General features: G+C 44.8%; 1 protein-coding gene and 1 long non-coding RNA gene across 9 annotated transcripts in view; both read right to left on the bottom strand.

Annotated features, from left to right (window-relative positions):
- The window catches only part of HEATR6 (HEAT repeat containing 6), a 130,153-nt gene extending 126,158 nt beyond the window's left edge, over nucleotides 1–3,995 (bottom strand). For 6 of the 8 annotated variants that reach the window (XR_011377046.1, XR_011377047.1, XR_011377048.1 and 3 more), the window contains exons 1-2: nucleotides 3,777–3,995; nucleotides 1,554–1,661 (exon numbers count right to left, since the gene is read on the bottom strand). Coding sequence is in view for 2 of the 8 variants with exons in the window: in XM_060290322.1 (XP_060146305.1) it covers nucleotides 1,554–1,661; nucleotides 3,777–3,995 (327 nt within the window). In the remaining 6 variants the exon portion in view is untranslated. Of the gene's footprint in view, nucleotides 1–1,553; nucleotides 1,662–2,066; nucleotides 2,213–3,776 lie in introns of those variants that run through there. The other 2 variants (XR_011377050.1, XR_011377051.1) reach the window with 2 other exon arrangements.
- Nucleotides 3,996–7,834: 3,839 nt separating this feature from the next.
- On the bottom strand, nucleotides 7,835–12,330 carry LOC138842464 (uncharacterized). The gene is made up of 3 exons (XR_011377023.1): nucleotides 12,164–12,330; nucleotides 9,401–9,501; nucleotides 7,835–7,969 (listed from the first exon to the last, which is right to left on the bottom strand). It is a non-coding gene; the product is annotated as an uncharacterized lncRNA (long non-coding RNA).
- Nucleotides 12,331–26,650: the final 14,320 nt, after the last annotated feature.

The following is a 26,650-nucleotide window of genomic DNA, read 5'->3' as shown; positions in this document are numbered from 1 at the left end:
ATTCAGAAGCCACCACATCAGTTTGAAAAATTCTAAACTTGAAAAGAGCCTTATTTCATTTAGCAAGTCACATGCAGCATACACTGTTACCTGGTTACCCACTGTTACCCTGGTTACCTCCAGCATATTGAGCCGTTCTTTTCTTGCTGGCAGGATACTGATCTTATTTGGGTGTCTACCTTCCCCACACGAGACCTGAAGGTAAACCCCAATTCTGCTAAGACAGTGGTTTTCCACCAGTGGCAATTTTGTCCCCCAGGGAACACTCGGTAATGTCTGTAGACATTTTTGATTGTTCAAATTGGAGAGATGCTACTGGCATCTAGTGGGTAGAGGCCAGGATGCTGTTAAACATCTTCCAATGCACAGGAAAACCCCCTCATAGCACAGATTTATCCAATCCAAAATATCAACAGTGCCAAGGATAAGACACCCTGACATAAGGGCTGAGCTGCATATTGTAACCATCTAGGGAGCACAGGTCCTCCAGGTGATTCTAATGGGCAGTCAAGGTTGAAATCCCTTGTTTAAGCCATTCATGGTAATACCATTCCCCTGATCAGACTGCTGTAGAGGGGTTCTCGTATGACCTAAGTCTCTCCAGCCTGATATCAGGGAAGAGACTGCTGGAGAGTCTGTGAGGCAAGTCTCCTCATTCTTAAATAAAAGAGACAAAAAATAAATAGTTCTTTTGCTTCTGCTGGGTGTTATTTATTTTCCATGGGATGCCTGGATTTTAAGTGTGAGAGTTGCTAGCTGAGGATAACCCATCCACTGAGGACGGCAGAATGGAAAGATGCCAGAAAGCCTCTTAATTATTAAGTGCCCCTAAAGCTGCATCCCCTGGGGCCTGTGATGTAAGATAATTTTTAAAAAATTATTTAGCTATTCTGGCTTGGCTCTTCTGTTTCTTGCAGCCAGAAGCATCTTAGATTACATAATGCTAATGGTAAGTTTTGTGCTAACTACATTCACATACTCATGTGGTAGCTTATAGTAACAGCCTCAAATTTTGAACTGTTCTTAAAAAAAGATACCAGATTTATTTAGCAAGTTGGAAAACATTCTGAAGAGAGGGGAGCTTCAGTACAGACCTTGACATAAATAACAGGCATCTTATTATCTAGGTCACCTTGCCCCTGAGCTACTTCTTATGTTTTATGAAGACCAAAAGTAGATGACAAAAATGGTAGCTTTGGGAGAGGGGAAAAAATACTGGTAGGAAAGGGGTAGAGGATATTTCAATTTATTCATAGATATGTCTTAGTCAAATATATCTTTCCTGAAAAATTCTAAGACCTGGGGGCTTGAATGATATTGGTTTCCCGAACCAAATTGATAGGAATACCTCTGATGGACAAATCTGTAGAATCTTTTTTTTGGTCAGAGTTGTATTTGTTTTAATATAATTCTTAGTAAGGCATTTGCTTCTCACATTTGCACAGCTTCTGAAAAGACCAGCCTATCATACCTATCACAGATGTAGTATCTCAAAGGTACTTACTTATTCTCAAAATTCATGATCTGAATTCTAAAGTTACCTATATGATTACCTGTAGTGTGTTAAGTAAATGGTGGATAAGCTGAGACAATTTGCTGACAAGATGATTCTGATTAAGAGGCACCAGTTGGCAAGCTTGGACAAGAAGAGTACTGACGTCCTACCAAAAAAAAAAAAAAAAAAAACAGACAATGAAAAGGTGCTATACCTGTTAGCCAAGAGAAGACCCGCCCCCAACACAGCCAAATGAGAAAATAAAAGTGAACGTTCACACTCAAAATGGGGAAAGATGAAATATGAGGCAGACAGTAGGATGACAGCATAAAAATAGCATGTGCTAAAAAAGGAAAAGAATCAATATGATTTTTCTCAGGCTAAAGACTCCAGAATCTCTACATATGCAGAGACAGTACAATTAAATAACCAAAGAAAGGATTCCAGCATATAAACGCACACACTGAAATTAAAAATACCAAAGGGTAAGCAAACCAAATTTGCAATGTCACTGGGAAAATCAGAAATGACACTTGTACAAATTTCATGTAAAATTAGGAATTCTTTTTACCTATTTGCAAATCACACTATTCATTCACCTATTGATGTTTATTGAATTAAAAGGCTCTGAGCACCTTCTCTGTGTCACGTAGTGTGCCAGGTCTTTGGGCTCCAAACATGAACAGACATATTCCTGAATCTCAAAGAGCTCACAATCTAGTGAAAGAGACAGAAATACTATTCACAAATAATTAAAGTGAATTAGGTCCTGAAAGAATTCAGTACAAATTCTGCAGGAATACAGTAATTAGGGAGGTCTTGTGGAGGTGATTTTTAAGCAGAATCTGGAATGACCTGAAGGATGAGTAAAACTCTGCCAGACAGACAAGGCACCGAAAGACACAGCAAGCAAAGGGAATGGAGTGGGCAGGCTTGGAACAGGAATAGGTGTGGAACACCAGTATGTGCTTGAGGAACAGCAAGTTTTAAAATGACTGCACACAGGGCACAGAAGCAGGAGTGATGGGACATAAGACTGGAAAGTCACAAATTATATAAATAAAGCAAAAGTCCCCGACTCCTCCCTTAATTCCACTCTGCTCCCTAGTGACGCAAACTACTATTTTGTTGTAAACTCTCCCATACATTGTTTTGAACTCTTTGCATCTATAAATGTACATTTATGTTCAAGCCCTCCCCACCCTATATTGGTCTCATACTGTAACTTGCTTTGCCCAGTTACCAATATGTATTGGAGATCCTCCCAAATCAGAGTTTTACTTTTCTAATGAGATTCTTTTCCACTAAAGAAAAGGTCACTCTGGCAGGAGAGCAAAGAATGGTTTGGAGAAGAGCTGGAAATAATAAGTTAGAGGAGACCAGTGGAACAATCCAGGAGAATCATCTTGCCTGAGGGCCTAAGGCTTTGGCAATGGGAATGGGGGGGGCGGTGGACTGAGAAACATTTCTGACATAGATTCTTAAGAATCCAGATTGGATAGGATCTGGGAGGAAGGAAAGGTGAAGAACCAGTGTCTGCACCTTTGCTCTGTGTGACTGGGCAGACTCCATGTTTGTGTGTGTTGGGGGATGGGACAGAGTGAGGATGTGGTGGGAGTATGGAGACAATGAACTAATTTTTAAGAACTGTCAAGTTTGAGATGCCTGTGAGCACCAGACAACAGTGGTAAGACTGGGTCAAGAGCTCAGGGAATTCAGTAGCATCCAAGGCCTGATGTGTGTGAATACTATTGCTCAGAGCCAAAGTACTTCAGAGAGTGCGGAGCTAGCATGGAGGAACAGAAAATGGCTGGGACTTTGAGACACTTTAGTTCCAATTCTAGCTCTGCCTTTTGCCAGCAATATGACACTGGACCTTTTTTGTGAGCCTCAGTATGTTTATCAGTAAAATAGACCTAATAATACCCACGTTCTAAGATCCCTAGAACCGTGTACGGTACAGTACAGTACGTGGTAGTAAGGAATTTTATACACAAAGTGCTCTGAATGCGGGGAGCGGAGGGACGGGAAGGTGGCACCAGAAATGACACCTGCAATGTTATCAGAGCAGAAGTCATCAAGCTGGGTTTTGAAAGAAGCTAGTTTGCCAGGCACGGCACAGTTCTTCCAGAAAGGGAGGGCGGAAAATGTGCCACGGACGGAGGGAGCAAACGAGCCTGCAACTAAGCACTGCGAAGTGGGGGTGCGAAAAGGCTAGAGAGGCGGGCGGGAGCCACCAGCTAAGGTCCCTGAAGGGTGGGGCCGGGGCCAGCGGGCCTACCTCCGGGGCCACGCCGCTGCCCTCGCTGTAGTTCTCGGAGATGAGCTGGTCGAAGAGCAGGTGGAGCTCGGTGCGGCTGGAGCTGCTGTCATCCGGTCGCAGGGCGCAGAGCCTGGCTGACAAGCAGCGGAACCCACGGCCCTGCTCGAGGGGTGGCTCCCCCTGCGCCTCTTTCGCCGGCCCGCTCGTCAAACAACCCGCTACTTGCGCCGCCGCCATCTTTCCTACGTAGGACCACAGGGAAATACTTCCGGGGTATTCCCCGCTTCCGCGCGTCAATTCCGGAAATGCCTGTTTCAAACCAGAACCCGAGGTGGGAGGGGTTCTGAGAATACAGAACGGATCGTCGGACTAGTACCCTGTGAATGTATATGAGAAATTATGTGGGAGACTTTTTCGCCTCCCACCTCTCCTTGAGCCCTGACGAAAAGTGGGGACTCTGTTTGTCCTCCCAGAGAGTTTGTTACTGGGCAGGGCTGACATTCCTGTTTAGTACTAAGCGTTTCAGATTCAGTCTGGGGTTGCAGGAAGGTCGCTGTGGAGGGGAGTGGCAGAAACTGCTAGTTCGACATCCTTCTCTTCTTACATCATATTGGAGCCCCTAATTTTTTCCCTAGACACAAAACCACCCTAAATAAAAACTGTGTTCCCCAGTATACTTTGCAGCTGGCCGTGAATCCTGAAGATCTTAAAGCACCTAACCACACAGAAGTAATTTGGGAGTTCAAACTGAACCATGTGAAATATATCCTGCCTAAGGGTGACATGGTTGAGATTGGACACCCCAAGATCTCCTGAAACCTTAAAAGCAAGAAGCCGGAAAGGAAAATAGCCATTTAAAAAGCTGTGAACAGTTTTCAGTCACACCGGAAGTGAAGGCTTGAAATTTACATTGGGGCAGACTGGGAAAACCATCTCTAGGACGTTTGAGTTATGCAAATATAAAGCAAATTCTCACCCATAACTCTTAGGGAAACCCTTGAAGTCACCCAAATGTACATATTTTATCCTGTGAATAAAATACTTATGTTTAGCAATGAAAATTGGTGATACGCTTTAGAAGAGCTAGTTCTCTGAAAACTTTGGGATTTTGGGGGAGAAATACTTATTTTATTTTGCATTTAAATTTCATTATGTTTGTATATTATTTCTTCTTGGATGGGTGTATACATATGTATGTGTATTTGTGATACTCAAACATTTGCTCAGAGAAGATCAGTAGCTGAGAACTAGTCACTGATTTTTTTTTTTTTCCCCTGTGGCCACACTGTGCAGCATGTGGACTCTTAGTTCCCCGACCAGGGATCAAACTGTGCCCCCTGCATTGGAAGGGCAGAGTCTTAACCACCGGACAGCCAAGGAAGTCTCTAGTCACTGATGTTTTAGTTTGAATTCTCCTAAAGCAGAGCCTCAGGTGAGGTTGATATGTGAGTGATTTACTCAGGAATGAACAGGAAAGAAAGGGGAATCAACAAAACTATGTGCTATCCAGTTGCCCATTGCAAGGGGTGAATGATTGCTCAGTCCTCGGGACTTTTTGAGAAGCCTTACGGAATGCTCTCAGAACACCTGTCCTGAGGAGTGGAAGGGGGGAGCATATATCTGCCAGCCTTTGACCTCTGTTGTCAGGTGTTGCTCCACCAAGCATTAATTCTCCAGTGCTTCTGAGTTGAGCATGCATCAGTGTGTGGTGGTTCCTTCAGGAGTCTCTTGTTGCATGGACAAAGAAGTCCTGAGGCAAAAGTGAGAGGTGTGGGCTACTAGGGTAGGAGTCTGACATGTTAGCTTGTGCTGACATGTAGTAGATGCAGGAGATAAACTGGTTCCTATAGCAATGATTAGGATAAGACTATAAGGCCAAGAGTATTTGAAGCAGTGCATAAGAGTTGTCCAACACACTGGGCTAGAAGGACTTGAGACCTGGTCATCACCACAGTGAAGGTGGCATGAAAGAAACTGTGGAAAGGACCTAGGTTTGGTGTGGCTAATCTTAGGTTGAAATGTGGATGACCCACACTTAGTGTTATTCAAGACTGAAATGACTCAGAGATTGTGAACTATACCAGTCTGTTGAGTTCTGATGGAGTATACCCTTGTGGATGGCAGTGTGGTTTCTCCAAGGAAATGAACATGTCTACTCTCTGGTGATCACCAGCTGAAGGAAACATATATCAAGCTCTCATAGAGGCCTTTGAAGGCCCCCGGCATTGGCTTGTATTTGGACATTAACCTCCAAACTGTGAAAAATCACCGTTTGGCAAATGCCCTCCCAAGAAAATCTCCTCACACATCCTTACCTTTCCTCACTCTCAGTATTTTTATAACCTTACAGTGACTGAGGGGCTTTAAAGGATGCTAAGTAAGTTCACAGATATTTCCTTTTATAAATTCTGCATAAGGGGATCTGGAGCCTCACTCTGGAATTTCATTTCTTTCATGTTTTGGAACCCTGTTAAGACTTCGCTTTTATTGCCTCATTAGGGTCTAGATCATCCTAACTAAGGTAGGCTTTACTTTACATCCCCCCCCATTTCTAATTCACATCCTTATTTCCTTCAGAACATTGACCATAATGTGTAGTTATCTTCTTTATTTGTTTACTTGTTTGTTACCTGTTTCTTTTTATAGAATGTGAGCTTTGTGAAGGCACAGATAACATCTGTCTGGTTCACTACTGTATCCCCAGTGCTAGCACAGCAGCTAGGATGTGACAGGCAACCCACAATACCTGTTGACAGAATAAATGAAGTTACTATTATTATCAGAGCCCCCTATTTGCCATCTGTTGGTTGGTATGAAAATCAAATGTTCTGTAAACTGTAAAGTTCTATTAACCTTAGGATCCAAATGTGGTAGATATTATTATTTCTCCCTTTTTATAGCCAAAGAAAGTTTAAATGGTTGAAAGAGAAAAAATTTAAACAGTTTAAATGGTTTGTCAGCGGCAATGAAGGCAGTAAATTAGTCAACATCAGTCTACAACCTGGGCCAGTTGAATCTTAGGTCTGTGACTGTGAAACACATAGACAAGAAATTTCAAGTCTATTTTAACCTCCCACATTTCATAACGGAGAAAACAGGAGAGAGGGGCTGGCTTTCAGTATCCGGATGAACTGTGAGAGGCCAGGAAGGAGGATTAGCCTTGTGTTCTGTTCTAGAGTCTTAGAAAATTAGGACTAAGAGTCATTAGCCTATCAATTTGACAATAATAATAATCATTTAGTCAACATTTACTTAATGTTTCCCACGTGTCAGGCACTATTCCAAGCACTTTACACGAACTAACTGTTTCTACCTTTGCAGCTCTATGAAGTATTGGGTTGGCCAAAAATTTCGTTTTTGGCCAACCTAATAGATCCTGTTATATAGATCAGGAAACTGAAACACAGAAAGGTTAGGACACTTGCTGAAGGCCACACAGTTGTGTGGTGGGCCTGGGTTTGAAATTCAAAGTTGGATCTCCTAACCACTATGCTATTGATATAACTTATAGGCCTTAGAATGTGACATGGAAGTATAGTTAAGGCCCTGACACTTACCTGCTATGTGACTTTGAACAAATTACTTAATTTCTTCGAACTTCAGTGTCCTCATAGGTAAAATGGTAGTGAGAAGAAGCATTGTCACAAGGTCGTTGTAAGGATAAATTAGATGATACTTGTGGGGCGTATAACACAGTCCTTGTTGCATAGCAAGTGTCCAACAAATGTCATCTCTCCCCCACCGCCACCTCCTCCTCCTATCACCCCTCACCAAATAAATTAAGTAGTATGGGTACTTTTAATGATGATGATTTTTTTTGGGGGGGGTGGTTCGAAGGCCTCTCACTGTTGTGGCCTCTCCCATTGCGGAGCACAGGCTCCGGACGTGCAGGCTCAGCGGCCATGGCTCACGGGCCCAGCCGCTCCACGGCATGTGGAATCTTCCTGGACCAGGGCACGAACCCGTGTCCCCTGCATCGGCAGGCGGACTCTCAACCACTGCGCCACCAGGGAAGCCCAATTATGACGATTTATTAAAAGAAACGATTATTTTCCCTTCCCCACCACATCCCTTGTCATCTCCATCCATGGGCCCCCATTTTCATCTGTCTTCCTGGGCAAGGAGTTTCAAATAGTCACATCTTTGAAGACAGGAACTCCAGGAAGGGATGAACAACTATTAGAGAAGGATGGCCCTTAGGATGTCTTCATCTGCGAAATGGACAAAAAAATTAGGCATGAGACCTGCTGTTTGGGGGACCTGGATCCACAGAATACAATTGAGAGGCAAGAGTTCCCAGTTCTGGGAATCAGTAAGAACCTGCCAGGAACCAGCAAGGCCGTAAGCACCCCAAGGATTGTGGGTGGATAGGAAAAATAATACATTCTGAACACAAGCAAGTTATTTTTAAAGTATGTGTTGATTCTGTTGTGTTCAGTACAACTTAATTTATAATCAAAACTGAATCCTTGTAGCTTTCTATTATGCATTTTTTTCAATCAATGGCTATTGACAATAAAGGAAATACCATGTGAGGCCCCTGAAATATTTTTATAGTAAAAGGGTTCTTATAGTATAATATGGCAATGTGCACCTAAGGCTTAAAATTAGCATGCTCCTTGGTCATCAATTATACACCTTATTCCAAGGAAGTTAATAAGGGCATATATACCAATTCAGTATTCACTACAGCCATATTAATGATGTAAAAAATAAGAAATATATTAAATGTGTATTAATGGGGTTGGTAAGTATATGAACATACATGTGTATGAACATATGTGCATGAACATACATGCACATATGAAGCACACGTGAAGGGTATTAAAGATGATGGGATAGAAACATCAGTGTTGATATTAAAAGTTGTTCACTAATTATTTCTTTTTTTTTTCTTTCTGGGCCGCACTGTGCAGCTTGTGAGATCTTAGCTCCCCAAACAGGGATCGAACCCGCGAACCCGGGCCCTTGTCAGTGAAAGCTCAGAGTCCTAACGACTGGACCGCCAGGAAATTCCCTCACTAGCTATTTCTAAGAGAAATAATCAAGAAATCAAAATAGGTACAAGATTATCTCTTTTTTTTTTTTTTGGCGATACCCGGGCCTCTCACTGTTGTGGCCTCTCCCGTTGCGGAGCACAGCCTCCGGACACGCAGGCTAAGCGGCCATGGCTCACGGGCCCAGCCGCTCCGCAGCTTGTGGGATCTTCCCGGACCCGGGCACGAACCCGTGTCCCCTGCAACGGCAGGCGGACTCTCAACCACTGTGCCACCAGAGAAGCCCAGATTATCTCATTTTTTTAATAAATATTATATATGTATGTGTTATAATGTGTACCAAAGTGTTAAGCAAACATCATTTTGGGGTGGAGGGTTATGGGTGATTTTTATCTTTTTTTTTTCCTCAAATAGTCTGATCTTTCTCTAGGATATACCAGATAATGAAATTATTTTAAAGATTTGGAAACCACCATCCTGTGATAGGTGCTTCTTTTTCTTGGGAAGGGTGGGTGATGAGGAAGAGGCCACAGAGAGACTGGCTTCCATCCCACTCATTTCTGGAAGGTCCTATTGGGGCCAAGCGTACCACCTGCCTGGTTTGGACATGGTTTGAGGAAGCAGGGAAGGGCCTGATGTTTTTACCTGTCCTTAGTCCGAGACACATTCGTGGCCACAACCATTCCTGATGCAGTGCTCCTCTGGACCACAGTCCCAGTCACCACTGCAGAGCTCAACGCAGGTGCCTATGTTAGAACAGACCAGCTGAACACCGCCATGCTATAGCCACAGGTGCTAGAGAGGCCAGCCCTTGATTAAGGAGCCAATTCCACTTTCTTCTTTTGGTTCAATCCATAGTATAATTTATAAATGATTACTTGCAAAATAACACTCATTAACATTTTATATGTTTCAGTGAAAAACAATGCATTCACACAATCTCAACAAAGCAAGGCCTACTTTAAAGAAGGGGATAATTGTGCCTGTGGAGGGGAAGTGCAAAGAAGTCCACTTCAATGTCCTCACTTCTCCTCTCTGCAGGGAAAGGGGCAGAGAAGGGGAGACTCACATTTACCAAATGGCAGCAAGGGTGCCCTGCAGTCACCTTGTGCAGTGAGTCTGACTGGCCCCATTTTATAAGAGTGGCAGCTGGGGTGCACAGAGGTGACTCTCCTACTAGTCAGTACGGAAGTGGGAACCAATCCAGACCCGCCTGGCCCCTAGGCCATGCCCCCTCTGCCATCCCACAGGGTGAAACTGACCCTGACATGAAGAGCACATCTCCAGATTTCAAGGAGTCACTCCTGACCTGAGTGGAGGCTCCCCATGTTCCCAGAGCCTCAAGGTTAGTCTTCGAGGGCCAATGAAATAGGTCCAAGAAGCTAGTTAAGACGGCCCCCCCCCCAAGGGTTTCTAACAAAATGCGTGCAGAGCTCTGGACGAACGTGTGCTGTGCTTGGGTTGGTTACTCAGCTGTGATCAGGAGATTCTCTACCTGATTCTGTCTCTGCACCTCTCTGGGCCTTTGTTTTCTCATATGTAAAAAGAAGCCCTTGGATCCAACAAAGGTGGATGAAGTTCACTCTCCAGTGTCAACTCCAATCAATAGAGGTGGCTATTCTGATGCTGGGTTGAGAAGCGCTGGGACACCTTGTCCAGGCTCAAAGAGAAAGAGTGCTATGATTGATTAGCAATGTCTGAGGATGTAAGACGGGGGCCTGGTGGGATGTCTACAATGTACCTGCAGACCTCAGAGAAGATCAACACCATCCCTCCATGCTTTTATTAGCCGTTGTTGGTTTATGGTAAGAGAATTGGGAGACTTCTTGTCTCCACTCACAGTAGTTTGGTCACTCATTAACATCTGTTGATTTCTTACTATGTACAAAGCACAGCGGTAAGTTATTCAGGAAGTACGAAGATGTAAGATCGGGTTATTGCCTTCAAGCAGCGTAGAGTCTAACAATGGAGATAGGATTTATGTTTAAAGTACTAAAAGCAAAGCAATATGTGACATGTGCCCTGAGAGAGGTTTATCCAAAGGACTAAAGGAGCTCAGAAAAGAGAGGACATTACTTCTAATTAATCAGGAAATCTGAGTCTTGAAGTATGGAAATCTTTTAAGGGCAGAATTGAGATGGATGGTAGAGAAGAGAAAAGAATTACTAGCCAAAGTTCACAAAGGGAAAATGCAACAGGGTGGGACTAGGGAGAGGTGCATGAGGCACCCAGGGCACAAAATTTAAGGAGGCACTTGTGCAATCCTGGGGGTGAGCACCTCCCTAAATTTTGTACCCTATATGACTCATCTCCTCACTCTTAACCCGGAAGAGTAGCAAATGGAAGGCTGGATAAGTATTAGGGAACATTTGGAAGTTAAGGCAGAAAGGTAAGCAGGGGACAGAGTTACAGAGGGCAGATCTTGCAGATCTGAGAAGTTGAGATTTCATTTGGTAGGTCAAGAGAGGGATGTGATGGCTGTTTACTTATGAAGATTATCTGGTGTGAGAGCATGGAATAGACCAGGATTCCACAAGCAAGCAAACTTAAGAGGGAAGAGAGGGGCAGGGAGAGCTGTCAGGAAACGATTGCACTGGCCCAAGCATGGAGTAATCAGGACTGGAAATACAGTGTGGCAATGGGGGTTGGAAAGGAAGGAACATGTGTAAGAAACAATTTCAAAGAATGAATGGTATTTGGAAACCGATTTAATGTAGTGCAAGGAGAACAAAGAAGAGACAAGTTAGAGTTGAATCCAATGACATTTAGGGAGAAGTAGATAGTGACGATAATGTAAGAGAGAAGAAAGTTGGAGGATTGATGGAGTGACAAACAATGTCAGATGCTGCAGAGGTTAAAGACTCTGGCTACTGAAGAGAGTCAAGTGATTTGTCAAGAAGATCTGGGAGAGCGATGGGGACAGCAATGGAGACTACAGTCAGTCTTCAAGGGATTAAGGAGTGAGTTATGGGGAAGAAAGGGGAGAATGAAGGTTACCCCTTTGAGAATGTTGGTGGTAAAAGGAAAAAAAGAGATTGGGATGATTCATGGTTCACATATTTAAGAAAATGTTTTCTCTAGGCGATCCAATTTATTTGCAGCAAGAGACAAAGAAACTGGTGGAGAGAGAGACGCCAGGGAGATGGAGGGTGGCTGATGAGGGTGCAGAAGGCTCCCCTTTTGGAGAGTCTAGATGGAGGGGTGACCCGGGGAAAGGAGGGGAGAAAGTAAAAGCAGAAGCAGAGAGATTCTACAGTCAAGGTGGGTCCCTGCAATGGCTCCTTGACAGGAATATCTTCCCGTCTCTCCTTTCTTCCCCTCCTGCCCCTGCACCCACTGGTCCCCGATGGCTTACTTTCTGGCTCCCTCATACAAAAAAGGACGGGGCTACCTTCTGCATGGACTTACCCAGAAGTTTCAAGGGTCTCATGGCAGCCTGAAGCTCCTGTACCTCTGAGCTGAGGGCAACTAGGGTCACAAGGAGGAGGAAGCCTCCCAAATTCATGCTGCTGTCGGAGGTCTTTGGTAAAGATGCAGCAGGGCTGAGAACAGCTGAAATTTATCCTCTTCTGCCCCCTGAGCTGGGATGAAATGCCAAGGGTGGGGCTAGAGTCTGTGGGAGCCTAAGCCCCGCCCAGAAGCTGACATGTCCGGAGAACACACATCATGTATACTTTGGGTTATGCCACATTGTTACCTAAGCAAGTCTCTGAGCCAAGGGAACACCCTCCTCTGACTGACAAATATGACTCCTAAACCAGGCAAGCAGTGAGTGACTGAGAAAGAAGGTGAATTGGGATACTTTCATTCACTCATTCCTTTTTCAACACAAGTATCAGATGTCTTCTCTGGGCCAGGCACATGCTGGGCATGAGGAATATGTCCTTACAGTGCTTACAATGTAGGAACTGGGCGCTAGCTGGTGGAGGTACAGCCTGCTCTTTCACTTCACCCCTCCTTGTTCTGGGCCCTGACACCTCTGGTCTAGAGGGCAGGGAGAGGCAGCAAGGGTGCTCTTAGGTCACCTGCTGGTGGTAAGGAGGCGACTCTAGTCTCCTTCTGGCTTCGTCTGATTCTTTCTACTCCTGGGCACCAGGCAGACGTGGTGGCCTTTGCCTGTATGATACGTGTAATTGTCTTGGGAGGGAGTTCCACCTCTTCTTGTCCACCTTCATTTCTGAAGACCCAATTTCCTGATATACGTGTTAAACTCTTCCAGAATGTCTCCCATCATGAAGCACTGGGGTGGGGGTGGGGTGCGACTGCAGTAACCAACCAGCTAGGCAGTGAATTTCATTTCCCCCCTTCTTGTACACACTCCTACACTAGGGGAGTGATTCTCTGAAACAAGTGCTCCCCTTGGTTTTCTGGAGGGATAGGCCCTCTTCCCTCCCCAGTAGCAGCAGGGATGGGGGAGAGGCATGTATGAATTCTGGCCATCAAAACTGTGTTTCATACAATGTCTATCTTAATGTGAGATGAGGACGACTGGGCTGGTTGGTAATGGCAGGACCAGTTTGTAACCTCTTAATAAGGCCCTGGGGAGCTGGTTGACTTCTCTTTACAAAGCGCGGTACTTGACGTTTCCCCAGGGCCCCTGGTTCCTAATTCTGGGGCTACAGGAAGAGAGCTGCCCTGTTATGCTCCATTTGTCACAGTTCCTGAAATGCACCAGTTAGAGGTCCTTTGGGCAAACAACTGACCTCACAAAGTGCTAATACCCCTAGGTGGGTTAAGGAGTACATTTATGGGTTATTCATTATGTAATTTTGCAAACTATCTTAACTCGATCCTGCCTATCCCAACGCTGAGATTGGTTGCTGTCTAATTTCCGTAACAGGGTAAGAGCCAGAAAGAAACTTTTAGAGATGCTGAACGCTGACAAGAATATCAATCCATATGTAATTCCAAATATTTTAAAATGCTACAAAAAAGTTTAAATTGCACAAAACTCAAAGGTATGTCAAAATTAAATTCATTTCCTTTTAGATGTCCTCTTTTCTGATTTTATTTTGGGTACTCTTTTGCTGGTTCCCTAAGCTGGTTCCCTTAGTTTGTCCTTTTGGTTACTCGAAGCTGAGTGGGGCCTTCAGAGCCTTGGTAATGAGGCCCTCGTCTTCCCTGGATTTACCTTGGCATGCAGTTATTTGGTGCTGCCAGCTAAGTAGACATTTAAGTCTTATAGTTTTATAAAGCCTAAAGAAAATTTTGTCTTGTGACAAAAAAAATCTCACCAAGACCAGTAATCTGAATTGAAGCCCACCCCAGATGTGAGTGAAGGGCATAACAACTCCCAAATGCCATTTAGTGAGCACTGGCTTCATTCCAGGCTAGGTTCTTTACCGACCTCCTCACACTTAATCCTAACAAGGCTGTGAGGTGGTCTGTTGGTTAGGAGTCTGATTGCTAAAAGAGGGAATTTAGTATGAAAATGCAAGGGTGTCATTTCTGCTTCACTTTCTTTTTTAAAAAAATTATTATTTATTTAAATTAATTAATTTATTTTTGGCTGCGTTGGGTCTTCGTTGCTGTGCGTGGGCTTCCTCTGGTTGCGGCGAGCGGGGGCTACTCTTTGCTGCGGTGCGCGGGCTTCTCATTGTGGTGGCTTCTCTTGTTGCAGAGCACGGGCTCTAGGCATGCGGGCTTCAGTAGTTGTGGCTCGCGGGCTCTAGAGCGCAGGCTCAATAGTTGTGGCACACGGGCTTAGTTGTCTGCAGCATGTGGGATGTTCCCGGACCAGGGCTCGAACCCGTGTCCCCTGCATTGGCAGGTGGATTCTTAATCACTGAGCCACCAGGGAAGTCCTCTGCTTCACTTTCACATCTACTTCATCTTTCTTTCTCTGCTGACCATCTTCCTCTGTTTTTCAAACCATATGGTAGGGGGAATGTTACCTCCCCTGAGCCCTCAAGTTCAAGATGAGTCCAGAAAGTACTAGATTTTCCCAATCACAAATTTAAAATGCCAGAGGAGAGAATCTTCTTGGCCTGGTTTGAGTCAGATGTCACCCGCACCCCCCAAACTGACAATACAAACAAAGCTGTTGAGGGCTCTGTGTGTGTGTTTGTGTAAGGGTGTATGTGTGTGAGCGTGTGTGTGTGTTGTGGTGGTATTCAGGGAGCAATTGTAATTAGGAAGACACACAACATTGTTTCCAATACAGACAGGATTATTGCCATTTTACAGATGAGAAAACTAAGTCACAGAGAGATTTAGTAACGTACCCCAGATGACAGTTAAAAGGCAGAGCCAAGCTCAAACTCCAAAAGTAGTGTTCTTCTCTAGAACACGTTACTATCAGGTTAGGTCCAAATTCTTAGAAAATAATTTTGATTCCTCTCGGTGGCACAGATGAATGAGTTTTTTTAAAAAAATTAATTAATTTATTTTATTTGTTTTTGGCTGCATTAGGTCTTTGTTGCTGTGCTCGGGCTTTCTCTACTTGCGGAGAGCGAGGGCTACTCTTCGCTGCGGCGTGTGGCCTTCTCATTGCAGTGGCTTCTCTTGTTGCAGAGCACGGGCTCTAGGCATGCAGGCTTCAGTAGTTGTGCCATGTGGGCTCAGTGGTTGTGGCACGCAGGCTCTGCAGTTGTGATATTTAAAGGATGCTTCTCCTTTAAATGAAAGGAACTCTGTATTATTGGGCATTCATTATGTGCCCAGCAAGACACCGTGGTGAGTACGGGTGTATGCAGGAGCATAGGAGGCTGGTGAGAAGTGTGGGGAGTGTAGCTGGAGGCTGAGCGTGTGAGCAGATGCAGAGGTGGCACTTGAGATGTCTGCTTGCGTTTTTTCTTCGTATACGATGTCTCATGCCCCCGACTTTCCCACTCCCTTCCCCTTCTTGTCTTTGTACCGGGTCCTGACTTCCTCCTCCTGACAGTAACAGGTAGTTGCTGACAGGACTCTCCAATCGCCTTGCGAGTTTTTTGTTTTGTTTTGTTTTGTTTTGTTTTTTGGCTGCTTTGGGTCTTTGTTGCTGCGCGCGGGCTTTCTCTAGTTGCGGAGAGCAGGGGCTACTCTTCGTTGTAGCCTTTTCATCGCGGTGCCCTCTCTTGTTGCAGAGCACAGGCTCTAGGCGCGTGGGCTTCAGTAGTTGTGGCACGCGGGCTCAGCAGTTGTGGTGCACGGGCTTAGTTGCTCCACGGCATGTGGGATCTTCCCAGACCAGGGCTCGAACCCGTGTCCCCTGCATTGGCAGGCGAATTCTTAACCACTGCGCCACAAAGGAAGCCCACCTTGCGAGTTCTGAGGGCAGCCCCGGCAGCTCTGTGTTGAGCATGTGGAGGAGGATGCGCCCCTCTCCCCACACGCCCCACCCCCGCACGCACATCACGCTGCTGAGTGGCGTCTCCTTTGATGACAATGCAGATGGGCAGAGATGCGCTCTTCCCCTGTGCGGCCACCCTCTGCCTGGCCTTCCAGAGACTTCCACTGCAGCTGGGGCACCAGGCCTCTGTCTCCACCCACCACCCCTCCTCTCCCTGACTCCTGGGTTCCTGTCATTAGGAGAGGGTCTTCTTGAAGTTGTCTCCCACTCATGGGCCAGATAAAATGATTAGAAAACAAGCCAGAGCTGCAGCCCCTTGTCTATCCTGACTCTCAGGAGCCCACACCTGTTCCTTGGACCTGGCCAGTTCAGCAAGGTCCATTTTCTGCAACTGTGAGCCCCTGAGGGGTGAGGATTGGCTGACCTGCGCAGCCTGACCGTGCGGGCCAGCCCTCCCCAGGTGTGCCTGGGTTGAGATCAATATAAACACCGCTCCAGGCAGCAAGAGCCCCTGCAGCTGTGCCTGACGCCATATTCTCTGCCCCGTCAGCCGTGTCGGGGCTGGGCTGATGGGTGGGAGTGAGGGGCTATGCCTTTGTGGGTGGCCCGGTGTGAGTGGGGCTCTGCTGGACTTTCTGCAGGAGTTGCCAGGCTGCCACCTGCTAAAGAAGAGGATGTGTCACCCATAACTGCCGCTGGAATTTCTCCCCGGGCACAGGTGAGGAAAGAAAAAAGCAGTGGGGACCTGGACAAGAGGGGTATCTCAGGCAGGGAAATGGAAAGATTCCAGAAGAGCGCCCGGGGCCAGGACAATCCTGGCTGGCCTGCAGGCACCAAGTCGGCAGGCGTGCTGTTGCTGGTGTGGCTCCATGGCCCTTCCTGTAGGCTTTCAAGTCCTTGTACATATTCAGGTGTTTTACCTGGGAAGGGTGGGAACAGTTCAGCAGCAGCTGGCCTGGGGCTCAGCTCACGTTTACTCACAGACGCCTCGGCACGGCCCCCTAGCTTTGCAATGAGGACTCTCCTTGCCGTGGGGTGGGGGTGGGGGGCTGCTGGCTGCATGGGAGACGATTCCCCACCTCTGACCAACTTCAGAATTGTTTACCACTGGAGCAAGTACCCTGATAGGGTTTTCCTCTGTATAACTGGTGGGTTCTTTTTTTTTTTCTTTTTTGGTTCAAGGTAGATTTTATTCCTCTTTTTTGTATTTATAGATATAAGCATGGAAATAATTCATTCATATAAATACGTTTATGTGAAGGGAATAACTCTTTTCTGTTTTTTTAAATTTTATTTATTTTTAAAAATTTTAAATTTAATTTTATTTATTTTTCTATACAGCAGGCTCTTATTGGTTATCTATTTTATACATATAAATGTATACATGTCAATCCCAATCTCCCAACTCCTCCCACCACCACCCCCCCCACGGCTTTACCCTCTCGGTGTCCATACGTTTGTTCTCTACATCTGTGTCTCTATTTCTGCCCTGCAAACTGGTTCATTTGTACCATTTTTCTAGGTTCCACATATATGCATTAATATACAATATTTGTTTTCCTCTTTCTGACTTACTTCACTCTGTAGAACAGTCTCTAGATCCATCGACGTCTCTACAAATGACCCAATTTCATTGCATTTTATGGCTGAGTAATATTCCATTTTATATATGTACCACATCTTTATCCATTCGTCTGTCTCTGGGCATTTAGGTTGCTTCCATGTCCTGGCTATTGTAAATAGTGCTGCAAAGAATATTGTGGTGAATGTGTCCTTTCGATTTATGGTTTTCTCTGGGTATATGTCCAGTAGTGGGATTGCTGGATCATATGGTAATTCTATTTTTAGTTTTTTAAGGAACCTCCATAATGTTCTCCATAGTGACTGTATCAATTTACATTCCCACCAATAGTGGAAGAGGGTTCCTTTTATCCACACCCTCTCCAGCATTTGTTGTTTGTAGATTTCCTGATGATGCCAATTCTAACAGGTGCGAGGTGATACCTCATTGTAGTTTTGATTTGCAATTCTCTAATAATTAGTGATGTTGGCTTAGGGTAAGGATTAGGGTTAGGGATAGGGTAAGGGTTAGGGAATGGGTACGGTTTAGGGAAAGTGTTAGGGTACGACAGTGGGTTACGGTTAGGGTATGTGTTAGGGTATGGGTTAGTGTTAGTGTACGGGTTAGGATTAGGGTACGGGTTAGGGTAAGGCTTTGGGTAAGGATTAGGGTTAGGGTAAGGGAACGGGTACGGTTTAGGGTAAAGTTTAGGGTATGACAGTGGGTTAGGGTTAGGGTACCTGTTAGGATATGGGTTAGTGTTAGTGTACGGGTTAGGATTAGGGTACGGGTTAGGGTAAGGCTTAGGGTAAGTGTTAGGGTTAGGGTTAGGGAACGGGTACGGTTTAGGGTACAGGTTAGGGTATGACAACGGTTTAGGGTTAGCGTACGTGTTAGGGTACGGGTTAGGGTTAGTGTACGGGTTAGGGTTAGGATACGGGTTAGGGTAAGGCTTCGGGTAAGGGTTACGGTTAGGGTTAGGGTTAAGGTTAGGATTAGGGAACGGGTACGGTGTAGGGTACATATTATTGTACGACAATGGTTTTGGGTTAGCGTACGTGTTAGGGTACGGGTTAGTGTTAGTGTACGGGTTAGGATTAGGGTACAGGTTAGGGTAAGGCTTCGGGTAAGGGTTACGGTTAGGGTTAGGGTTAGGGAACGGGTACGGTGTAGGGTACATGTTAGTGTACGACAACGGTTTAGGGTTAGCATACGTGTTAGGGTACGGGTTACAATCATCCTCTGTGAGCTCTGCAGCGTGTGGAACCTGGATCAAAACACAGGTAATTGCAAGCGTAATCCCTGATAGGCAGCTGACCTTTCTGGATGATATTGGCCTGAGGTTAGCATTGAGTAATGTTGTATTTTCATATAAGCTCTCTGAGCCAAAAGAAATAGCTTGTTCCACCTAATATTCAAAACTACTAAAGAACGGAGGCCACTCTGAGTGACAGAGAGAAAGGAGGTAGAAACCAAGGGACCTGGTATTTATTGGGCATTTCTATGTGCCAGGTTTTATAAACACACACATACACTAATACACATACATGTATTTTGAATAATATATATATAATTATATTGTATATTGAATAATATAATTCTACCTATAATATATACATATAATTATTTCTATACACACACACACACACGCACGCACGCGCACACACACACACACACACACATTATCTCCACTCCTTTTAAAGATCAAAAATACTCTCAGAGTTTATCTCCATTTCATACATGGGGAGATAATAACTTCCCCAGGTTCACACATCTTCTTAATTACCCGAGTCTTTCTGACTCCAAATCCTAAGCTCTCTCGTCCATCCCACACTGTTTATGCCTTTTCGTTACACATTCCCACTCACTATATTCTAGACCCAAATATTAATATTACAGGACTCAAGGCTTGATCTAAGAATGGGCACTGGTACCCTCTCGTCTTCTCCCCCTAGCCTCCATGGAACTCTCTAGAATTCCTCACTGGGTCACACTACTTGAACTGCTAACAAGTAGAAATTCCCTTGGGTAAATAAGCCTCCTGTCATGTTCAGATGGAAGGAAAACCCCATTTCTGAGTATCATAGCTTTTTTCCCTCCTTCTACCTTGTACAGAATCCTCAGACCTCCCTTTATTACAGGTTCTCAGAAATGTGGATCCAGCTTTTTGTATAAGTTTTCATTTTTCCTTTTGTAAAACTGTTTGGAAGAACTTTTATTTTACAAGGATGGCTCTATCTGACCACTAGGATAGGCCTACTCAACCCATGAGCGTCAGACTTACTGGGTGAATGACTTTACCAAACTCATTTCTTCTTCCTAGGAACACAGTAGATTACAGCTCCCAGCTTTCCTTGCAGCTGGCCATGGCCATGTGACTGAATTCCAGGCAATGTGAGCGGAGGTGATGTGCCCCACTTCTGGGGCAAAGCCCTTAACTCCCCTCCCCACCCCAAACCCATGCCATCCATCCTCTTCTTCCTATTGTTAGCCCGAAGCACTTAGGCAAGTGATCCTGGAAGCCAAATGTTGAGGTTGATGAAACCACAATATGGAAGGAGCCCGTTTACCATATTACCACTTGGAGGAAATCTGCCTGCAGTTCAAGAATACCCATTTTGGATTTCACACCAGGGAGGAATAAACCATAACTGAGTTAAGCCAGTAAGATTTGGGGATTTATTGGTTGCGGCAGCTAATTAATACAATGTGAACTCTAGTCACATCACTCTCTCTCTCTCTCTCTCTCTCTTTTTTTCATATTTTGGCCACGTGGCACGTGGGATGGTTCCCTGACCAGGGATCAAACCCGGGCCTCTGCAGTGAAAGCACCAAATCCTAACCACTAGGCCACCAGGGAACTTCCCTAGTCACAAAACTCTTGACAAATCCATTTAATCTCTTGCCCCTAACCACCCCCTGCACCTCCCCCCAACCATCCGGCACACACACACACACACACACACACACACACACATACACACACGCACTCCACTGCTAAAGAGAAGGGCTATTTTGGGGGGGGGAATTCCAGTTTCTTAAAGTCACTATTATTTTTCCTGAATAGCGGTGATAGTGCAGCCGTTATGGAATACGACATTCTTCTTGCATTTAAGAAGTACCAGCCTATGCTATAATTCAGATGTGATTTCATTCCTTCCTTATAGGCTGTGAGGCTCAACGACTTTGGGGTGACCCTATTGTGCATTTTATTGGCATAGGAGAGGGAATATTTGTGAGCCCTGGGATTTCAGCATGATATTGAGAAAGTGAAGTTCAGTGAAGAGGAGAAAAAGGGTAATGTAGACAAATATTTTGGAGTTGGACCAGCTGGAAATAAGTACAGATTTTTGGGCCACCAGTGACTTTCCATTGCACGGATCCAAATGTACCAGCCAGAAAGCACTGCTTCCCCAGGCATCTCATGTAGACTTTAGACTCCAGGAACATTGCAATCCACGGTCAGGTGAGATGGTGCTATTCTCACAACCCAACCTTAGAGGTTCCCTCTTTACCTCTCAAAGTTTCAGGAGGACCCAGCACACATAGCCTCTCTGTTAGGGACTAATTAGCTTGGCACAGAGACTGTGTAATTGATCCAGGTCTTTCAAGTGCTTGGTCGCCCAAATGTTAACACAGATCCTGTAACAAGTCACTAACCAAGTGTTAGGAAACCCTGCAGTGTCAATTCCTAAGGCCCCAACACTATGAGGGCTTCCCACTGTGGGAGGGTGGGGAGTACGACAGCTTTCAAAGTGGTTGGCTGGAATTAAATTTGCAGATAAATATGCATCCTGCATTTTTATTTTTGGAGGTCGTATAGTATAAGAAAAAGAGAGAGTTTTGGAGCCACTACAATCTGGATTTAAATGCAGGTTCTACTACCTCCTGGCCATATGGTCTTGACAATTAGCCTATGTTTCTTCATCAAGAGTTAGAGGCTCAGCATTCTCAACTCAGGGCTGTCGTAAGGATAAGGAAATAATGCAGGGGAAATATCTAAAACTGAAAAATATATCAAATAAAATATTTTCCTTCTCCTTTAAATGTTTCCTTACTCTCGGTTGGGTTTGAAACTCCTAAAAGTAAGAGGCTATTCTTTACAACCTCTGTGGAGCATTTGGTACCAAGAAAAGAACCACGATCTAGTTGTCACTCCTTTGGGCATCATCCTCCAGACTGGGGGCCCAATAGGCTCTCTGCTACTTTACTAAGTCCTGAGATGATTCGTTTGGGGGGCATGCTAGCTCTCCATTCCTTGTGCCCTGCTCAGAGGGTCCCAGGAGTAGGTGATGTTCAGACTACGTGAGTGGCATTATCCAAGTTTCAGAGTGTGTGTGGTAGACCACAGGAAGCTTGGTTGGAGTCCTGGAGTGAGATGAGATGGGGGTTGGAGCCAATCAGAGGGAAGAGGGAGACGTGCCCTTGGAGGAGAGAATAGGGGATGGAAACAGTGATGAGGAAGTAGAGAAGCAAATATAGACAGACAATGATAGCTGGAGTTTCAGCTGTGGAGTGGATGGTAGCTGGATTGAAATATGGAGTCAAGGCATAGGTGTGTGACAAGGGGGGGATCCAGTAGTAAGGGAGACGTCTACGGTACTGGAGATAATAACTAGAGAAGTCTTTCATTAGAAAAGAAGAATGTTAGTGGAGGGGTTGGACTTAAATAGGAGTAGCGAGCATTTTTTTCCCATTATTACTGGGGATAAAGCAGAGTAAATGGATACACATATATGGGGATAGAAGAGGAGGACATTTTTGCAAACGTGCAGTTCTTTTCCTAATGAAGGATAGATGAGATAGACGGTGAGACCTGAATGGTGGAAGTTGGAGTGAGAGGTAGATGAGATGGGGAGCTGAAGAAAGATAAGTGGAAATCTTGGTTGTTGGGAGAGTGAATTTTCTGGGGGAAGTGTGGTTAGATTTCCAGGCAGTGTTGAGTGCCTGGGCTGGTCTCAGGGAAAAGGCTGAGGAAGAAACAGAGGACATGAATGGTGATGGATGATGAAAAAGAGAGAGGGTCCATAGATTGGGGTTAAATACTTGTTGGAGGTAGAGGTACTAATGTCAGTGAACTAGAAATCTTACATAGAAATAATGACTCAGGTTTGATAATGCTACAGAAATCATTTTATTAAGAAGAAAGATAATTTTGAAAGCAGTCACCCCATGAGTCCTCAATTGCCACAATTCAACACTTAAACCAAGTTATTTTAGATCCACATCCTGTGATCCTGGGGTCGGTAAGAAAGCACAGCTCTTAGAATAAAGATGACGTTTGGGAACAGTTACTGAAGGAGGCCAAGGTTCAATTATCATCCAAACGGATAGTGAAGTCCTCCTCCTAAAATACAAAGGTAATTATGTCACTTTCCAGAAATTCCTGCTCTTTGCTACCAACCAGCTTTCTCCACAAGTCACCCAGACTTCAGTGAGCAGAGGGGCAGCCGGGGTCCCTTCTGGGCTGGCAAAGGCCAGCAGGGACTCATCCTCCCCTTAAGCAGCTCTCTATCTTATACTCACGGCTCAAACAGCGGGTTGACAAGAGTGTCCACAACCATGGCTGCAGCATTTTTGTCCCAGGGGACAGGATTCATCCCCTGAGCACATTTCAACACAAGTTCCAATCGATCCTGGTGCCAGCTGTGGACAAGTTCCAGGTCTCTCTCCAGCTGAAAAACAAAACAGTCTTGCCAGAACCCAGGCTGGCTCTGTAGAAGGGAGTGGGACCCAGTGCTGAGAGCGAGCGAGCTGAAGTGTCTCACTCCCTGATGGACCTTTAGCCTCTTCCCTTCTGGATGCCCCCAATCTTTCCCCCTTCTAAACCTTGGAGGCACACAGTACTGTTTTGTGTGTGGGAAAACACACTGATGACCAGCAGCTGCAGCATCCTGGGAGAAGAGGAGAGAGCTTTGCCATTAACCCCCTCCTTTTTGTTCCAGCTGAAACTAGATAATTAAATCCCAGATCACAAACAGAAACAACTTCTCACCAATTCTATGTGCCTTCAGGCGCCAATGAACACTGAGTCCCACAGTGTGAAAATCAGACTGGGTACTAACACCACCACCAGCCTTACTTCTAGTATAGGGCTCTGATGACTGCATTTGGAAAGAAATAGTAGATAAAAGACAAAAGACCAGGTTTCAAGTTTTTTGTTTTTGTTTTGTTTAAAGGGAGTTCCCTGCTGGTCCAGTGGTTAGGACGTGGTGCTTTCACTGCTGTGACCCGGGTTCCATCCCTGGTCAGGGAACTAAGATCCCCAATCCAGTATCTAGTGCTACTCAAAATGGGTCCCCTGACCCAGCAGAATCAGCATCCCCTGGGAGCTTGTTAGAAATTCAGATTCTTGGGCCCCACCCCAGACCTACTGAAACAGAAACTCTAGGGTTGGGGCACAACAATCTGGATTTAACAAGCCTTCCCCCCGGTCATTCATTTAAAAAAATATATTTATTATTTATTTATTTTTGGCTGCATTGGGTCTTAGTTGCAGCACACGGGATCGTTCGTTGCGGTGCGTGGGCTTCTCTCTAGCTGTGGTGTGTGGGCTCCGTAGTTGTGGCGCGCAGGCTTAGTTGCCCCGTGACATGTGGGATCTTAGTTCCCCGACCAGGGATCGAACCGGTGTCCCCTGCATTGCAAGATGGATTCTCAACCACTGGACCACCAAGGAAGTACCCCTCACAAGGTCATTCTTATGTGTGTTGATATGGGAGAATCCCTGCTGTATATCACCCCCCAAAACAGTCTACCCTATTGAGTTAGGGTAGACTGACTAACATGGAAAATGCAGGCTGGATATCACTCTTGTGAATCAAGTGAAATGGTGGTTGACAATTCTCTATTCCATGTTGGGCAGAGATCTCCTTCATCTGTGGGATTTCCTTACATACACCTCTGTCTCCCCCCGACCCCAAAACATCTAAGTGTGGTCCTTGATCCTGAGACCATGTAGAGGTGTGTTAGCGAGCTGTTCCCTGGATGATACACCCAGTCTTAACTCTACAGCCTCCCTAGTTCCCAGACCACTTTGGTTTTTGTTTGTTTTTTTGGCTGTGCCAGGCAGCAAGTGGGATCTTAGTTCTCCAACCAGGGATCGAACCTGGGCCCCCTGCATTGGAAGCTTGCAGTCTTAACCGCTGGACCACCAGGGAAGTCACTCCCAGGCCACTTTGATGCACCCACCAAACTTACAGCAGCGAAGATCAATCCTAGGCTTGAAGGATCAATCCTAGGGAGTTGAAGGTTCTGTGGGGAAAGAGTACCAGCCAGCCATGGCTGGCAAGAATCCGCCTGGGCAGGCGTACACGCTGGTGGACTGAATGAATGGACCTGTGTGTTTCACACCGGTGTGGACGTGTGTTTGGGTGTGAGAGATCAGCTAACTTGTTCAGAACCGTGTTCTTTCCAGACCTTGTTGAAGAATAATTTGCTACCTTAACGTTATTTCATTTCTGTTTTAAGAGTATTTCCAGCTTTTTCAAGTTTACAAATACTTCTAAAGCAAGATATTATTAATCTGTCTTCATGGTCTTCTAGACTTGGAAGAATTCTATTCTTTTCTAATTCTCCCAGAGGTTAGTAGTGGCCCCAGTATAGCCGCCTCCTCTCTCTCTGTGCAGCTGGCCTAAGAGCCATTGTCCTGGCAGGGCTAAGCATTCAGTTAGTCAGGGACATGGACAGCTGGGCTTGCAGCGCTTACCTGGGTTTCCTAAGGGTATGCAGACATGGCCACATCCGTTGTTGACACACCAGCTCCCTACAGCGCAGTCCCAGGGTCCTCGGCATTCCTCCACACAATCTACTCGTAGAAAAAATTCAGCTGAAAACTGTTAAGCCTGACAGGATAACAGGGGAGGGCTGTGAGAAGGTTTGTTTGTTTAACCTTTTATCCAATTCAAAAAATATAGACAAGCTATCTACCTATTTTGCACTATATGAAAAGTAGTATGTTTTTATTTTTAAAACAAAAAATACTCAACTATATTAAGTAAAAAGGAAGTTTCTCTTTCCCTCAACCCAACCAGCCCATTTCCCAGGAGATATCTACTATTTCCTGTAGCTCCTTCTGGAATCTTCTCTTGGCTTTTACAAATATAAGTACAAACACATCAATGACACAGATATATACATACACAATGCGAGTAGATGTTTGTCTGTTAAATTACAAATATGTGGAGTGAGGCTATAGCTTTTTTGGTGTTGAAAGGTGTCTTCATGAGGCAATATAGCAATCTACATCAAAAGCTTTCAAATGTAATTTGGCCATTCTACTTTTAGGAATTTATGCTAAGAAATATGATTTAGCTCAAGGACATTTATCTTGTCCTTGTTATTAAAAAGTAACTCAAAATGATAATTATCTAATTCTATAATAGTAGAAGAAGGCATGGAAAGAAGGCATATCATACTGGAAAACAATGAAGCTTTTTAAAATGTGTGATAGAATTGTGTTTATTGATCAGGGATGGGCTGCAACACCATATCTGTAAAAATCATATATCCTGGATTTTTGTTTGTTTGTTTATATCTCTGTTACTATGAGATCTTTAAGGACGAAGACTTCTCCTTAACTATCTCCCAGCACTCAGCACAGTTCCAGACATGCAGTAACCACAAAACAAACATTTATTCCTTGTTAAAGCTGAAAAAATATATCTGTGTGTGTATGAAACATGGAAGCTTTTATTTTAAAGGTTAACGTGGTTATCTGGGTAATGGGATAATTTATGGATAATAAATTATCCAGTGGATAATTATTATCCATTGGATAATTTATCTTTTTAATTAGTAGTATTTCTGAGTTTTTTTTATAATGAACATTATTAGTTGTGTAACAAAATAAAAGAAGAAGTTTCTGTGCTCAAAAAGTCAGGACACACAGGTCTGTGACATGCTTTTCCCTCTGGAAGGACAAGCCTGAAAGCAGAGACCCTGGAAATTTACCGTCTAAGGAAGGGAAGTCTGGGCAGAGCTAAGTACACAGTCTCTGTGTTGTGCAGGGTTTGGGGACCTGGGCAGGGCTGTGTGCTCTTACCTCCTGGGTCCAGGACTGAAG

This window comes from Globicephala melas, chromosome 20 (assembly GCF_963455315.2).
Source record: "Globicephala melas chromosome 20, mGloMel1.2, whole genome shotgun sequence".
Classification (NCBI taxonomy): Eukaryota; Metazoa; Chordata; class Mammalia; order Artiodactyla; family Delphinidae; genus Globicephala; species Globicephala melas.
This window is presented reverse-complemented; position numbering and strand designations above follow the sequence as displayed.